The sequence below is a fragment of the Primulina tabacum genome, chromosome 12, assembly GCF_025594145.1.
Source record: "Primulina tabacum isolate GXHZ01 chromosome 12, ASM2559414v2, whole genome shotgun sequence".
NCBI classification, from domain to species: domain Eukaryota; kingdom Viridiplantae; phylum Streptophyta; class Magnoliopsida; order Lamiales; family Gesneriaceae; genus Primulina; species Primulina tabacum.
In genome coordinates this window covers 22,367,374-22,385,170 of record NC_134561.1, presented here as the reverse complement: position 1 = coordinate 22,385,170, position 17,797 = coordinate 22,367,374, and the positions used below count along the sequence as shown (strand labels likewise).

At 35.8% G+C, this 17,797-nt stretch overlaps 1 protein-coding gene across 4 annotated transcripts; it reads right to left on the bottom strand.

Moving 5' to 3' along the window:
* LOC142521055 (uncharacterized) lies at positions 1-7,919 on the bottom strand. Of its 4 annotated transcripts, XR_012814060.1 has the most exons (8): positions 7,551-7,919; positions 6,724-6,865; positions 3,897-5,538; positions 3,155-3,786; positions 2,773-3,054; positions 2,040-2,303; positions 1,465-1,557; positions 1,224-1,331 (listed from the first exon to the last, which is right to left on the bottom strand). XR_012814060.1 is itself a non-coding variant. In XM_075624240.1 (5 exons), the coding sequence occupies exons 2-4, from the start codon at positions 4,323-4,325 to the stop codon at positions 2,778-2,780; spliced, it is 1,338 nt and encodes a 445-aa protein (XP_075480355.1). In that variant the 5' UTR covers positions 4,326-5,538; positions 6,724-7,919; the 3' UTR covers positions 2,310-2,684; positions 2,773-2,777. The 4 variants fall into 4 exon arrangements, 1 of the variants encoding a protein (XP_075480355.1); XR_012814061.1 differs by lacking the exons at positions 2,040-2,303; positions 2,773-3,054; positions 3,155-3,786; positions 3,897-5,538 and adding exons at positions 1-360; positions 449-565; positions 877-1,140 and having other exon boundaries at positions 6,724-7,916; XM_075624240.1 differs by lacking the exons at positions 1,224-1,331; positions 1,465-1,557; positions 2,040-2,303 and adding an exon at positions 2,310-2,684 and having other exon boundaries at positions 6,724-7,919.
* Between the last annotated feature and the right edge of the window lie 9,878 nt (positions 7,920-17,797).

The window sequence follows — 17,797 nt, the reverse complement described above, 5'->3', positions numbered from 1 at the left end:
TAGACAAAATACTCATTAATATGATGGTTTGATGTAATAGTGTCTGTAATCCTAGAACCAATAGGATTTGTATCAGTCACACAAAACGATAAATTTAGAAAACCATGCTATTGTGCTACCAACTGCATCATCCAGAAAAATCATTTCAGAATTCGGTCGAATTAAGTCTACCTGCTCCACAAGAACTCTATCAACCCAAACTTTCCAACAAGATCCACCAAGAGGAAAGTGATGCACTTTTACCGTTGGATCTGTGGATGCAATTCGACCTTCAGCAACAACTCTATCACCACACCAATGAAGCAACTTACATTTAGTATTTTCAAGTATATCTCCATGACTCACATTCTTTAAATTTGACTTCATATAAACCATACAAATATTAATTATGCCATATCTATTTTATAACAAATGTTGTTTAGATAACACAAACTTTTAAGATAGTTACCCGAGATGCAACTTGATGTTGGTTCACATTATCAGCATTACCACTTTTTTTTGGACGATTGATATCACAGCCGCTACCAATATCGTTCCCAATCCCAATACTGCCACCACTACCAACCTACATATTGAGATAAATCAAAAAAAATGTCAAACAACAAATCTCCAATATAAGAAGCTTCATTAGATTACTTCTACTGTGAGGTCAATAGATAATATACAGTGCGGAAGAAGCACATTGCATGTCATCAATTTCAATCTAAAATATACTTTCATTATTTAGTAAGGTAGACAATATACAAATTATTATGACCACATCAACCAAATTAAACATAATACAAAATATTATGACCACATAAACCACATCACTAAACAAGAATTCTCAACAGCATCAATACAAATTATTTTATCTAATGTCGTTTAGTTACTAACCTGTTCTTGCTCATTTTGTTGGCTCATATTTTTGAAAACAATTAACCTCATTCGTTGCACTTCTTATTGAAGGTTGTGCATCATACTTTGAAGTTGTTTAATAGTTCCATTTTGTTGCAAAGATGCTCCAACTTTTGAAGGTGTAACTCCAAAGCTCATTCCACGCACTCTACCTCGAATTTCCTTCCCAAATACAAGGCTAATTGTATTCTCAGCAATGTTAGTAGTGTTTTGAGATTCAGGTGCACATTCTTCTATTTCTTTCTGCAAATAACAAACAAATAATTTTTGAGAAAATAATGAATTTAAGTTTACCAGTTTCTTTCTGACAGAAAAAATTTTATTACCATTTTTTCTCCAACAGCTTCACCACTAGATTGTCCATTTTTCTTCTTATGGCCTTCCACCCATACTTTTGTTCTTGTAATCGGTATATCAGCAGAACTTGTTTTCTCCTTGAGTATGAGGCATATAAAAATATATGAAAAATCCATTAGGAACATAATTCAAAAAATGTATCATTACAATTAAAAATAAGAAAACTTTGAAAAGAAATTTTCATAAGGTTTTTCAGATAATAATAGTTACCATAATGTGAGCCAAACGGGCATAACCTCTCCTGCTCATTGTGTGGTTGTATCTTTGTTTTCCCCTCGTAGCCTTAAATTTTTCATTCTTTTCCTGAAAAGAAAAAACATATAACATATTCATATATAATTGATTAGTCACATGATTACTAATAGAAAAAATAAAAACAATTTGGAAATAAGCCTATATGACACGAAATAAACAATATCGACTTCCTGTAACTGAGCACTACCAGAAAAAGAAACAAATCAAACAACCCAGTAAATGGGAATGAATACCCAACTATCTGAAAAATATATAGTTTCCTGAATGTGAAACTCAAAGCTATTGACACAAATAATAACTTGGGATCTAACATGAAGCATTGAATACATCATTTCAAATATTTTCAGAAAACAGCAATGTGGTAAATTTTTATGGACCAGTGGAATCCACAAGGAAATCACATTTTAAATTTTTGGACACAATGTAGGCCAACCATTAAGTATTATAACTCACCAAGTTGCAGGTTATCATAGCATATAAATCAATAAACAACAGCCCAAAAAAATCCATAACAATGAATTGATACTTACTTGAAATGGTGGTGATAGTGTCTTTTTTACAAACAAGTCCCATTGGTTTTGATCAATAAATTCGGGCTTCAAAAGACAAAGATCTCGTGAAGCCACTCGACCATCATCAACTTCTCGTCATTGTCTCTAGAATAGAATACTTGTTTTGCTTGTGATGCTAAAATGAAAGGATCGCCTTCAAAAGTTCTTAGACCTTGGTGTAAGTTGACCAGTGTCAAACCATCTTCCATTTTGATTTCAGTTTCATGATTTGCCCAATCACACCTAAAAACGGGAACTTTGAAAGAATAGTAATCTAGTAAAACAATATCTCGTATAACTCCATAGTATAATACTCTTCCAACAGTATGTGAATAATCATTCGCACTAGACTGACAAACAATATCTGCTTCAATCGAAACACCACTATCTTGTGTCGACCTTTCAACATCAATTGTGTGGAATCGATATCCATTTATAATATAACCCATATAAGATATAACATGTTTTCTTGGACCATGTGCTAGCCATTGAATTCTGTCTGATGAGTTATTGCAAACATATTTTGATAACCATTGAGCAAATGTTTCCATGTGTCGCTTCTGTAACAATGTTTCATTAATTAAGAAACGACGATCTGTTTGTTTAAGTTCCTCAATGTGCATCCTATTTAAAATCATTAAAGGGTGATTATTAGAATATATGAATTATGTAATAGAAAAGGCAAATATTATATGAAATTAACTATACTCACTGTAATTAAGGCTCAACTTCAGCAGTATTGAACAACACATATCGATGTGCAGCTTGCAACACATGGTCTTCTAAAATTTTTTCTGTTCCTTGAGAAATTGGGCGACCTTCCACTAATCCATTCTCCAAATCCTGATTCCGATTAGAACAGATACCAATACTAGCCGTTTTTTCTATATAAGCACTACAAAATCGCATTCGTTCTTCTGCAAGGTAACACTCAGCTATGCAACCCTCTGGCCTTACTCGGTTCTTCACATACTCTTTAAGTGTTTTCATAAATCTAAATAACAAAACAAATTTCACATGAAAGTAGTGTTTGTAGCAAATTTAAATTATTTGTATAACATAATATTGGTCTAAAATAAATTAATATCTATTACCTTTCAAGTGGATACATCAAACGGAATTGGACAGGCCCACACAAGCGAGCCTCTCTTGCTAAATGAATTGTCAAATGAACCGAGATAGTGAAAAAAGCGGGTGGAAAGTACCTTTCCAACATGCATAGAGTTTCAGCAATATTCTCCTCGAGTTTTTCTAAACGGTTCCTATCTAACACCCTTTGACATAGTTCATTGTAAAATGCACACAACAGAAATAGAGCACTACGTGGACCTTTAGGTAAAAGACTTCTCAATGCTACTGATAGCAGTTGTTGCATTAGAACATGGCAATCAGGAGATTTCAGCCCAATAAGCTTATGATCTTCTAAAGAAACACAATTACCAATATTTGAGCTATAGTCATCGGGTAACTTAATTTTCTTCAATCTAGAACAAAATACATTCATCTCTTTTTTAGACAATGTGTAAGGTGCAGCAGGCAAGTGATACATATTTTCACCTTTCTTTTGAGGATGTAATTCTTTTCTAATGTTTAAGTGCATCAAATCTTTGAGAGTATTCACACCATCTTTGGATTTTTTCTTCACGTTTAACAATGTGCCTATGATATTTTCGCAGACATTCTTTTCAACATGCATCACATCTAAGTTATGACGTAGCAACAGTCCCTGCACGTAACCATTAACATATTTCATAGTATTAGTTCAGGATTCATAAAAATTTATGAACAAAAAAACAAATTTATAAAACTTGATGAATAGAGTGAAAAATAACTCACACTCCAGTATGACAAACTGAAAAAAATTGACTTCTTCTTCCACATTTGATCTGATTTTTGTACATTTTTTGAACTATCATGCGTCTTTCTCTTTCTCTTTGCATTATTGATATTCTGACTCCTTTTCTTTTTTCCCCAGTCATTTTCAATGACTTTTACCGCATTGAGAATTTCTAAACCAGTTAAAGGCCTCGGTTTTCCTTTTCTCTCTTTTTTCCCATTAAACCACTTTTTTTTCTCACGAAATGGATGATCAGGAGCAAGAAATCTTCGGTGACCTAAGTATGAAAACTTTCTACTATACTTAAGCCACATAGAACATACGTCTTCACCACATATTGGGCAACCAAATTTCCCTTTTGTAGCTAGGTTTCCATAAGCTGGAAAATCATTGATTGTCCACATCAAGATAGCCTTCAGACTGAACATTACTTGCTAAATGCATCAAATGCCTCCACACCTATGTCCCACAACTCCTTCAAATCCTCCACAAGAGGTTCCAAGTACACATCTATATCGTTTCCCGGTTGCTTTGGACCTGGTATTAGTAATGTTAACATAAGATTTCCTTCGACATGCACTTCAATGGTGGAAGATTGTAATTGACCAAGATAACCGGCCAACAACTATATCTGGAACTAAGGTCACCAAAAGGGTTGAATCCATCTGTTGCAAGACCAAGACGAATATTTCTAGGATCTTATGCAAAAGCAGACCACTTGTGATTTATTGTATCCCAAGCTACTGAATCAACTGGATGACGAATCATATGATCTTGACTTTTGTGATTGGAGTGCCAAATCAAATCTTCAGCCATTTCTTCTGATTTAAACATCCTTTTAAATCTTGGTATCACAGGAAAATACTTTAGCACCTTTTCAGGAACTCCTTTACGAACTTTGAAGATAACTTTGTCCACCTTCCATCTTGAGGAACCACACTTTGGACATGAGTCTAATTCTTTGAGCTCCTTTCTAAATAGACAACAATCATTTGGGCAAGCATGAATTTTCTCATATCCTAAATCAAATGGTTTCAACAACTTTTTCATTGAGTAAACAGTTTGTGGAAGTGTGGTTTTTTCTGGAAGCATGTCACCTAAGATCTTAAGGAGCTCATTGAAACTACTGTCAGTGTGACCATTGGTAGACTTGTAATTGTATAATATGACAGATGCTGACAACTTTGTATAAGTCGTACATCCAGGGAAGAGAGGAGTTTCTGCATCTTCTAATAAATCATCAAACTCATAATCTCTTGCATCAGACGTAGTGTGTCCAACCTCTTCATCTGAGACAAATACATCCCTATATAAGTTAAATGCCTCTCTACTATCATCCTCCGCTTCTTGAACTCCTCCTAAACTACCTTCACCTTCAAATTGTGGAGTATCAGTTTCACTATGGAAGAACCAAATCGTGTAAGAAGGATCGAACCCCTTGATAATTAAGTGCTCATACACTTTGTCAAATGTGATATAGTTCTTGTTTTTACAACGTATGCAAGGACATAATATTACGTCACGTGTTTTGGCGTAGTCCTTGGCTTGTGCAAGAAATTTTTGAAGCCCTTCTTCATAATCGGGTACAAGTCTTGAAGGCAAATGAATCCATTCTTTATCCATTTCGTAAATGACCCAAACCTTAACATTCAAATTAATATATGACTTCAAATAATTTTCATTACTTCATAAATAAAATGAGAAAATGAATAAAAATATAACCTAAACTTCTTCCATAAATATTAAAAACTAGCCACAAAACTGTTAATGTAGATTTAATTCAAATAAAAAAATATTATATCAAAATATGAACTATATGTCTTATTTTAAAAATTCACAAATTTTAATGCACTTTTCCTTACCAAATTATATGATCGAATTTAGCCAATTAACTTATATGTTTAGACATATATATTATTAACTAATTATTAATTGTATGAGTTGCCATGTAATCGGTTAACTAAACATAATTCGAAATTCGAGAAACGTAATTAATTATTGAAAATTTAATATCCAGTGATGTACTTGTTTTGTTAATACAGGTTTTGCCTGCCTTGTAATTCTAATAATGGTGACTATTATTTTGAAATATTTTTTTGGTAAATAAGTTATTCATCACTGATTAATTCCTATGCATCTATTCATTAGTAAATAAGTTATCCTCTGATTCTGGTGTAAAAAATACAAAATTCTATCGATAGAGTTTGTCCAATCCACCTAAAATTTATATCATTGCACTGATTTTCTTAGCAGAACCACAATATGCAATGTTTCAATAAAATCTACTCAAGCATTTAAAATTCTAAAATATCAATTATCAAATTATTAAATCTTTATTCATTGTTTGAACTTTATTTTGTTGGCATCCGCTGCATTCTTATTGCACCCCCAAATTTGAAGTGACATGTTAGGCCAAAGACACATGCAAGGTTTCTTGTTTGCTTCTTTAAGCATCTAAATGTTCATGAACCTGGACACTCACTCTATTTGCTTTGATTCCATTGAACCCAATTATTTTAATTTTCTCTAAACTACTACTTTCTCAGATCCAATTCACCAAAATTTATACTATGAGCTTTAAAAATTCGAAATCTTTCAATAACATAGCATGAAAAACTTGGTTTCCGCGAACCCATCTTTAGAACAGGATGAGAAAACCACCAACTTCTCTTCTATTTTCTACAAAATTGGTAACAATAATATACAGGATTTGATCTGATAATCTTATAACGTGGAGCTTCTGTAAAATGGGAAATGAGATAATCGGCCTGTTGAGTCCTATTGACTAGCATACACAAACTTAACAGACCTAATAGAAAAATTTACCTTTGTTAAGGTTGAGAGGATGATTCCGAAATAATTTACTCGGTGTTGATTATAGTCGGATCCAACCTGCGTCTCAGCTTCGGTGTGAATGAAAACAAGAGCTGTCGATCTATTTTCAGTGAATATGCAATATTCACCACCTCTTTCCCTCACAAATTGCATGAGATTCCAAAGAACAAATAATCAGTCATGGGCATCAACGTTCCAAAATAATCAGATTCTAATGAAATTTGCCATGTTCAAAAGGAGACTAAAGAAGTGACACATAAGAACGAAGCTATGAAGAAGAACAGAAAATCAATAAATAAAAACATAACTAACTCTCAGTTTGCTTCAGGAATTAGGGGGCGTGGTGATGTACAAAAGAAACCCCATAAATCAATCAAGCTAGAATCAGCTAAAGAGAAGAACAAGGTGAAAAAACAGGGAAAGAAAGCTACGGAAGAAGGTGACATTGATTCCTACAATATTAAACCAAAGTTTTCATGATTGGGCTGTTCTATGAAACATTTTTTTCTTGCGGCAGATCATGTCAAATCTCCACCCAATTACTCTTTTATGTCCTCTGAACTCTTATATGTAAATTCACACAACTTGGTCCGATAACAAATCGATAATCCGCAAAGGATCGAATCATTAATCAAATTCATTCAGAAAAAAATGACCACTATAATCCTAAAATACAGAATACCGTCAGAATGACATTAATACACAAGCCAATCGCAAAAACCAGTCCAAAAATCACGCAAAAGTTGAAACAAGAAACAATCTTACACACAAATACAACCAACAAAAGAGAAATTGAGATAGATTTTAAGAACCCATACCAGGAAGAGCTCGAGAAGAATGTGCTGAGGTATAAAAGAGATATACGGGTGAAGTTGTTAAGTGCAGAGTAAATGGCAAGTGAGAGAAGTGTGGACGGAGTTCTCATTCATCTATCTACATGAATCGTTCTTTCTTCCTGTTGTTGCTCGTTGTCTCCAATTGTTATCATTCATTGCTGGACATCATATTATTACAAAATCAGAAAAATACACCTGCAAGGACGACGATTGAGGATTTGGCGATGAACGATGGGAAAAAGAGAAGAAGATTGAATCTGCAAGAACGATGGGGAAAATAGAGGAAGATGAAGGGTTTTGATCGGGAGAAAAAGAGAGGTGCGATTTTTTTGGGATCTGGCGCCTTCTCAATTGTAAAGTATTAATTTTATTGATAATACTCATCTCGTGCATTGTGCGCAGTAAATATTATTTTTTACGGCGTTCATGTTGAAACAAAAAACTTTAACAGCACATTTTTTGGTACGTCATTGATAAATATATTTACAGTGTTTTTTTTCTGCACGTCGTGGTTAATGTAAGGTGCAACCACATTAACGGCGTGCATTTTAAAGCACACCTTTAAAAATTACATTAACGGCGTGCTTTTAATGCACGCCGTTAATGTCGTGCCGCAAAAAACCAGTTTTCTTGTAGTGATAGTTGGTGATGATTATGGAAATGAATAGGTAGAATAGAAAGTTGATCTTGAACCAAATAGAAAATGGAAGTGCAGAAACGGTATGAAAATGTGGCCGTAGTTGTGGTTTTTAGTATAATCATTTGTATATTGATCCAATTGATGTGAGGCTACTTCCATTAGAAAGATAAGATATAAGGCTATAACTTTCATGTTTTGAGTTTTGTTCAAATCATTAGGGAAGACGAGCCAAAAGTGGCCTGAAGTGTGTCGTGTGTATCGTTGTTCCTGCACTGACACATGTTGGAAGAATGAGCATAACTTTTTACTCATGCCTTTAAATAACATGAGGCTAATTGAAGATACAAGAAAAGACATAAGGCTACAACTTTCATGTTTACCACTTTGGCTAATTCAGAAGAAAAAGTACAGTTTTGGCCCTTGGACAGTGGGTACACGGACCCATACACGGGGTCCGGGTCTTGCCAAGCAAAATGTATGATTTTCAGTGTGTACACGGACCCATACACGGAGAGGGGCACGGGGTCCGTGTCTATGGCATAGAAAACATGTTTTTTTATGGATTGGAAGGCTTATATATCCATTTCTAGATACTTCTCCACACTTCTCTACTTTTCCCTCATTCTCCATCGGCTCTAGCTTATTTCTCTACAAGGTTTTCTCTCCTTCAATTCTCCACTTCAAGGTCAAGGATTTAGTGAATTCCTTAGATTTTCTTTCTAAATTTTATAAGCTCCAAGGTAAGGCTTCTTTATTTTTAGGAGTTGGAAGGGTTTGAAATATTAAGGGTTAAGTTGGGTTCATTGATTCATTGGATTATTGGTGATGATTTATGGTTATTATTGTGATTATTTTTGTAGGATTCATTCAAGATCATCATAGTCATCATAGTGCTTGTGAGTTGTAAATAGAAGCTTTCCCTTTCAAATGCTCACATGATATATATGTATATAAGCCATGTTTATTGATGTCTAGCTCCTTCTATTGTTATATTATTGATGTATGTATTGTTATTTTTTCATTGATCCAAGAATACCATTGAATTCATTGATAAGGAGCTAGTACTCTATTGTTGCCTACCAAGTATTTGTTAAATTGCCTCAATGAAATTTCCTATACTTGAAGCCAAGGAATGATAGTTATTACATGCATGTCATTGGCCAATTTCATGATTATGAGTATTTCTCACAGTTTTGATGTATTTATATATCAAAGAGATACTATCCACGGGTCACAGGTCACAGGTTACAGAACTATCATTTCCTTTCCTTTAATTCATGCCATGAACTACCATCTATATTGCTTTGTTATTTATTGTTCATTGAAGATGATATTGTTCTATTTTCATTGCCATTGTTATAGCCATTGTGAGGACCCGGGCTCTAACTCAATTCTTTTCGGGATTAATTGGATCTTTATTCAAAATGTGGGTCAAATTTTCGCTTTTTAACATTAATTCAAATGTAAATACTAAGCATAATATCTTTCTTTATTTAATTACAACACATATAATATACATGTCATGTTTTACTACAAACACATCACTAGTGTTTAATACAAACCATAAACTACGAGTAGTACAAATCTAGTACAACATCACTAGTGACCTTCTGCGCCCGTAGTCACCACGCTATCTTGATCTCATCTCTGACATGACCCAGATCCTGCCCCACCTGTTGTTATGCACACATACAGACATAACAACAGCCGGAAACTCCGGTGAGAACAAATCCCAGTATAAAACATGTATACATGCTGATACGAAATCATAAATCATGCATGAAAGCAATAACAATGGCTCCATAGTCTATGAAACCGATCTATCTAAACATGCAATTCAAATCAAATCATGTCCTGACTCGAATCGACTCTACTCTAGGGATCCCGGTGTGAATAAGACGTCACTGTCTGTTACCTACCCTCCCAATCGGGGTAACTGTACGTCTTATTCCTATACTTCGGCCCTGTCTGTATCGAATGTCTACAATCGGAGTGAATCTGATCCGAAGCGTCGATACCACCGAACGTCTTATTTGGCAAGTCTGCCAATGACTCTCCTATCTCAAAGGCTTGAATATACATCTATAAACAAGACATCATCATATCAAGAGATTTGAATATAAATCTATAAACAAATCAAATTCATATAAAAAGATAAACAACAATTCTAGTATGTGATTTGGTTGGGAAACTCAAATTGAATCTCATTTGAGTTGTGTCTTCCCCAAACAAAACATGAATTATACCTTTCGTCGCACAATGTCTGTCGATGTCGAAGTCTCGATGACAAATCTGTCACTATCAAATCTGAAATGGAAATCTTGATACATATTCTATCAATTTCTAATCTCAATCAACACATATCCAATTCAATACTTGATCTCGGTACAATTTGACGGCATAACGACGTAATTCTCGATACCGGTCAATCCAACTCTCAACATATATCAACAATCCATAAGTCTCAACTCATAATCATCATTATAAGCACATGATAGTACTCAAAATCTGCATATTTAACTCTAAATATGCTGGAAAATCATAACAATTGCATATGATATCCGATAATCGATCCGTTTACGAATATATAGTCACTAACTTCACAAGAACACATAATCTAGTGTAATTCACAATTTCCCCAACATCAATATCTCAAATCATGCTGGAAATGAATGAAACTTACATCCCCTTAAAGCCTTTGATGAGAGGAGCTCAAAACCGAAATCGGATTAACGTTTGGATGTGAAAATCTTGTACAAACTAGCTTTAAAAGAAGAAAACTTTCCCTTTCCTTGAACTTTTCTCTTTCTCTCGGTGATCTCAGCTGTGCTAGGAGAGAAATGAAGACACACATCCTTTATATTGCATGGCAAGGACAAGTGTTGTAATTCTTTGAAGTACACGTCTCGCGCATATGCGTGACATTACCCGCGCATATGCGCGAGACCTACTGGTCTCGGCCAAGGCAAATTCAACACCTCGCGCATATGCGCGCTTCATCTTGCGCATATGCGCCAAAGGTTCTGGAGGTGTCGCGCATATGCGCGCCTTATCTCGCGCATGTGCGCCGATACTTTTGTACTTTTCGCGCATGTGCGCCGGTTTAGTGGCGCATATGTGCCGAGTTCATCTCATATCTATAATTTGCATCTACTTTCTCGTCTCTTCCGGTCCGATACAAGGCGTCTACAACTATCTTAATTATCAACAACACAAATCTGATTATGATAATCAAATTCTCGGGCCTTACAGCCATGTTTCAAGCCAAGCCATGTATATGTACTTGTTATGTATAGCTTTCTACTTACTGAGTTTTATCTCATTCCAGTTAATGTCATGTGATGCAGGTAATAAAAAGAAATGAAAAATGAATTGTTCGGGAGGAAGAAGTCATATAGCAAGGAAGGAAAACTTTTGAACTTTTATCATGAAACTTTTATTTTGGGGTACATTGAACATTGTAAATGTTGATAAATTTGTATTTTGAAAATGAATGATGGGAAAAATTTATGTTGGCTTTTGGTTTTGTTTTGGTTGTTTCAAAGGAGAATGTTTATGTAACGTCCCGAGAATTTGAAAGGTCACGTAAACCACATGCATGCAAGTTGTTAAATTTCTTTTGTATTTTTAAGGTTTTAAATGCATTTTTATTTCGTTAATTTGTGTTTAAATATTTTTATGCATTTTATGCATAATTCATGCATGGTAAAATTAATCCATGAAATTTTAAAGGTTAATTCATTAAAGATTTTTAAGCTTCATTTCGCGCTCGAATGAGGAACGGAGACCAGAGAATTTTCAGAAAAAATTATTTTATTACATGATTAATTTTTATTAATTAATATAAGGTGTTTTAAAGGTATTTTTCAAGAAATGGGATTTTATTGGGTATTTTGACCCGCATGATTTTATTTTAACCGATACGCAAATTTTATCAAATCGGGGGACTTTTTGAGGGTTCGGCTAATATTTTCAAAATCTTTCCAACACGAAATATTTTTCGTGAGTATGCTTGGATTTAATGGACCTACTTTCAAATTTATTGGAATCAAAACTCTTTTAAACTTTTTAATTAATAACTAAGGTCCATTATTTTGATTATTAACCATTTAAATATTATATTAATGACTACCCTACACCATTTAAATCACCACCGGCCGACACCCTCATTCAACACTCCTTGTCCTCGGTTTCAGAGTACAGCAGCTGAAGGCTTAATTCGGTTCTCTCTTGGTTTGCAAAAGGAAAAACTTCTTCCGGGTCTCCATTGCATCGTTCTTGTTCTTCAATCACCAAGGCACGTCATGCACTTTTATTGCTGCATCATACACGTTATATACATGCTGTATTATGTTTATTTGTTTGTGGAATTCACGATCCAAAGCATATCATGGAGATCCCTCGGTTTTTGTTCAAACACATGCATCTTTTGTTCACTACTCATATTTACGATTTTTCAGAATTCTTGGGCAAGGGGCTGCGGTTCTTGAGTGTCTAGAGGCTGCTGCTGGTGTTAAGTTGCTGTCATGGGATTTAGAAAATTTGCTGGACGTATACGAGTGAAGGGACATGAGGTGGGTTCTTCGGGGGTGGCTCGATCTTTGGTGTGTCAGCGTCCAGGGTTCAACCAGCACTACAGGGACTTCGCTGAGGCTTAGACCAGACCCTGGTGGGTCTGAGACAAGTCTTGGAAGGGCTCGGCTAGTGCTGGAACCGTCCCAAGCGCTGTGGATCGAGGAGGTAGAGGCTGGGCTCGGTTGAGACGTTTTGGTGTGATTAGCGGTTTCAAGGGGCTGCGGCTTGCATGGGATAATTTGCGTGGGTTCAGTAGGTTCACGGGAGTCCTAGGGTGGCCAAGGTAAGGTGGAGTTGAGGCTTGATCCGTCGGTGGTGAGCTAGGATGCGAGTTGGAGAAGAAAAGGGAATAGGGTTCAAGAGTGGGGTAGGGCCGAAATTTATGGAATTGTCTGGAACCATCAGCCGTGGGTTTAAGGGTCTAAAATTAATATTTTAGGACCATTATAGTGTTTTTAAGGTATGGTAAAAAGTCGAGAAAATTTTGGTTAAGTTTTGGGTCAATTCGGATTAAAACCGGGATCCGGTCCAAGTTTTAAAACAATTCGATTAAGTTATGAAATGGGCTCAAGTTTACGACATTTTTAAGAGTTTGGTATGTTTTGGATCAAAATAATGAGTTTTGGATTTATCCGAGATTTAATCGCTGCACGAAACGTTAGTTAAAAGATTAATTGAAACGCCTAGATTTAAGCTTAATAAAATTATGGGAAATTTTATTTAAGCTCAAATAATTATTAGATGTCTAAGTTTTAATTTGAGAATTTTATGCTAAGGTTTGGTTTAATTCGGGATTAAAACACATTAATATGTTATAATTAAAGATTAATTTAAAAGTCATCAATTTAAGCCAAATAAAAATATGAAAAAAATTTATGTAGGCTTAAATAATTATTTGGGACATGTTAGAGTCAATGGAATTAAGAAAATGTCAAAAACGTGAAATTTTACGTATAGGAGCAAAACGAAAATTTTTGGGTTTCCAGGGGCAAAATGGTCATTTTGCACCCGGGGTGAGATTTTGGTCAAGGCAGCGCCCTGAACACATTTTATCATGTTTTAAATGTTTATGCATCACGTTCATGAATTTTATGGAGTTACGATAAATACGTTGTATGCTTGGTTTAAAGGAAAAAGTTACGTATATGCATGTTTTTATTAAGTGGTGAATATGATGATGTTTTTAAAGGATGAGAATTGGTTGTGACTGATGATGTATATGTATACGATGATATGAGATATGATGAGCTGAGGCTCGGGCTCAGTGGACGGGTAATGCTGTCACTGATGTCCCTCGCCGCCCGATACCGTGGTTATACGTAGATGAATCCGTCGATAGAGTTGATACGAAAGTCACAACTAATGAACTGAATTCAATTAAAAAGAAAATATTTACGTATATGATGACATGAGATGACATGCTTTAACACGTATATGCTGATACGATGACACATGCTATGATTATTATCATGTTTTGAAAGGATACGACATGTTTACGTATATGATGACATGAGATGACATGCTTTGACACGATATGATTTTACACAACACATTTACGTTATGCTTTTAAGTTCATAAAAGCTATGTTGAGTATGATATTTTTCACTGCTGTGTGCTATGTATATGTACTTGTTATTCCTGGTACAGGTGTGTTGAGTCTTTAGACTCACTAAGCGTGTGTGATGCAGGTGAGCTAAATGTTGAGAAGACTGGAGGTGCCGAACTCTGAGTAGGCAGACCTGGTGCGGTGACACGACCCGAGGACAACATTTTTTCCGCATTACGATTTATGAGATTGAGAGGAGATGAATATTTTCATACGTTGATGATTTTAAGATTTGTATTAGTTTATGTTTTCGTATGTTTATGGGTGATTTTGGTTATTTTTACTGTCAAATTATTACGATTATTTAAATGTTATTTCGAAATGCGAGATTTATAAAAAAAAATAATTCCGCACTTTTAAAATCGGTAGACGTTTCAGTTGGTATCAGAGCAAGGGTCCTGTATAGGGTTGTGCCACCGCCAGCTTCTGCCGCTCAGTCTTCAAACCTCAAGTCCGTAAGCTTTTATGATTTAAATATTTTAATGCTATCATCTGCATGCTTACATGATATATGCTTTACAGTACATTTTTGTTTGTCGTTATGTGTGGGGACCCGGATGCTAATCATACTCTTAATCATCATTAGGACAATTTAATCAATTATAATAAACAGGGTCTAAATTTTTTAAATTTTTATTTTAAATGCGGAACGTAATGGAAATCATACTAATATACATATCAGTATAGAATAAGGTACAAGTCCTGTACGGCATACATTCAATACAGACTAAGGTTCAACAACTATCTATCAAGTGTTCAAACCCTATCTACACCAACATCAAAGTCCGTGGTCTCCACTCTAATCATGATCTCTCGTCATCTCCTCGACCATGATCCTGTCTCACCTGTTGTCATGCACACATACAAACACGACAACAGCAGGATAATTCCGGTGAGAATATAATCCCAGTATAAATCAACGAACATGCAATCATATAATCAATATAAAGCATGAAGCAGATATCAGATATATATCAAAGTCTGAAACATAATTAATATCAAACTATCAATCATACTCGTGACTCCACGACTCAGACTAGACTCAATCCTAGTCTAGGGATCCCGGTTTCCAGACGTTGGTATTCCTATATCGACCAACAGTAATAGAAGAAACTCCGATTCTATCCACGTCGATATAACCAAACATCCAGTGTCTTGACCTATCCGTCACAGACTGTGGCACTATCGCCAATACACTATCTTGTGACATCGTGCAATGTGCCCGTAACGATCCCACCACTATCAGGCACTTCTGTCACAAGATCACTCGTCTAATACTCGTCTAATACATGCTTCCTATAAATCAATAGAACAGCATATAAAATCAAATCAATGCATATAACAACAATAAGTATTTGATTTAGGCAAACTCAAGTATATCCTACTTGAGTCGATCTCCCAATACCACATTGACTTATACCTTTCTTTTATTGCAGTTCTGATGTCGTTCCTGTCTGGAATTCAGAATCTGTCAACCCTCAATCTGGCAATGACAATATCAATAACACCATATCTATATACCGCTCAACTCAACACCAATCTGATTAACCTGATTTAATTCAAAATCAACGGCATAATAGCACAATCCCGCTATCCCGGTCAATACCACATCAACGTATATCAATTTCAATCAATAACCCATATCCAATATAATCCGTAATCAATCCATAATCCAAATCTGTCCAATATCAATTGATATATTCTGAAAAATCATAACAATTCAATAATCAATCTGTTTCTTAATATGACTTTGATTCTATGATGTCTAACATGCCAAGAACATCATATATGAAGGGTATTTGATTCCAACAATATCATAATTTCAAAACATATCAAAACGTAACAAAACTTACGTCCAGTTGAAGCCTGCGTCGATAGGAACACAGTACTGAAGTCAGATTCAAAATCTAACGGGCGGATTTACTACAATCAAATTTTGGAATTCAAGCCTGAAGCTTTTCTCGGGAGCTTTTGTTTCTTCCTTTGAAATTCTGAAATATATATATATATTTCTCGTGCATGCTCCAAGCCAAGTGGCTTACTTGTCAACTTGCACGTCTCGCGCTCGGGCGGACATAAAGTTCCGCCCGGGCGCGGAACTCTCGGCCCTTGCGTTTTATTCAAGCGCGCTCGAGCGATCAAAGACTTCCGCCCGGGCGCGCACTGTTCGGCTTTCTCCTTTTATCAAGTGGCGCTCGGGCGGACAAAAACCTCCGCCCGAGCGCGAAACATTCGGCCCAAAAGATTATACATTTCATATGTTTTGCCCAATTTGGTCTCGGACTGGCCCGGCTATAATCATATCAATTCATAATCAATAAATCATATCAGATTACGATAATCAAATTCTCGGGCATTACATTTCTCCCCCCCCCCCCCCCCCTAAGATTTGATTTTGTCCCGAAATCACAGGCAGTCAAATCATATCAGAAAGAAATGTATAATAGAATACTGAATAGAAAACTCACATCGTCGAATAATTCTGGGAATTCCTGTCTCATGTCTGATTCAGTCTCCCAAGTAGCTTCTTCAGTGCCATGACGAGTCCATTGAACTTTTAAAAGAGGAATAGTCTTTGTTTTAAGTTGCTTTTCCTTGCGATCGATAATCTGGATCGGTTTTTCAACATAACTTAGACTTTCATCAAGTTCTGCCTCGTCTTGCTGAATAATGTGAGAATCATCAGGGAGATATTTCCGCAGCATAGATACATGAAAGACATTATGTATCCCCGATAATGAAGGCGGTAATGCGAGTCGATAGGCACGATCTTCTATCTTCTCGAGAATCTCATATGGACCAACGTATAGTGGAGACAACTTCCCTTTCTTGCCAAATCGGACAACTCCTCTGAAAGGTGAAATCTTCAAAAATACTCTGTCTCCTGCCTCAAATACCAACGTTCGTCGTCTAATGTTGGCATATTTGGCTTGTCTGTCCTGTGCCGCTTTCATTTTTTTCTGAATCAGCTTCACTTTTTCAGCATATCTCTGATCATGTCAGTTCCAATTTCAGGAACCTCAGAGACATCGTCCCAATACAAAGGGGATCGACACTTCTTTCCGTACAACGCTTCAAATGGTGCCATCTCAATACTCGTCTGATAGCTGTTGTTGTACGAAAACTCACAAAGAGACAATGCATCTTGCCAATTAGTGCTAAAATCAAGCACTACAGCTCTCAACATATCGTCCAATGTCTGAATTGTCCGCTCTGACTGTCCGTCAGTCTGTGGATGATATGCAGTACTCAGATGTAACTTCGTACCCAGAGCCTGCTGCAAACTCTGCCAGAAGTGCGAAGTAAACCATGGATCCCGGTCTGAAACAATCAACTTCGGCACTCCGTGCAATCTGACCACTTCTCTGACATATATATCGGCCATATGGTCATATCGGTACGTCATCT

Bases quoted from the DNA above. Each gene is read 5' to 3' on its own strand.
- LOC142521055 (XM_075624240.1), bottom strand. From the start codon at position 4,325: ATGTTCAGTCTGAAGGCTATCTTGATGTGGACAATCAATGATTTTCCA. The intron at 3,787-3,896 runs GTGAGTTATTTT...GGTTACGTGCAG, and splicing joins TCAGTTTGTCATACTGGAGT to GGACTGTTGCTACGTCATAA. The intron at 3,055-3,154 runs GTAATAGATATT...TTTGTTATTTAG, and splicing joins TTGATGTATCCACTTGAAAG to ATTTATGAAAACACTTAAAG.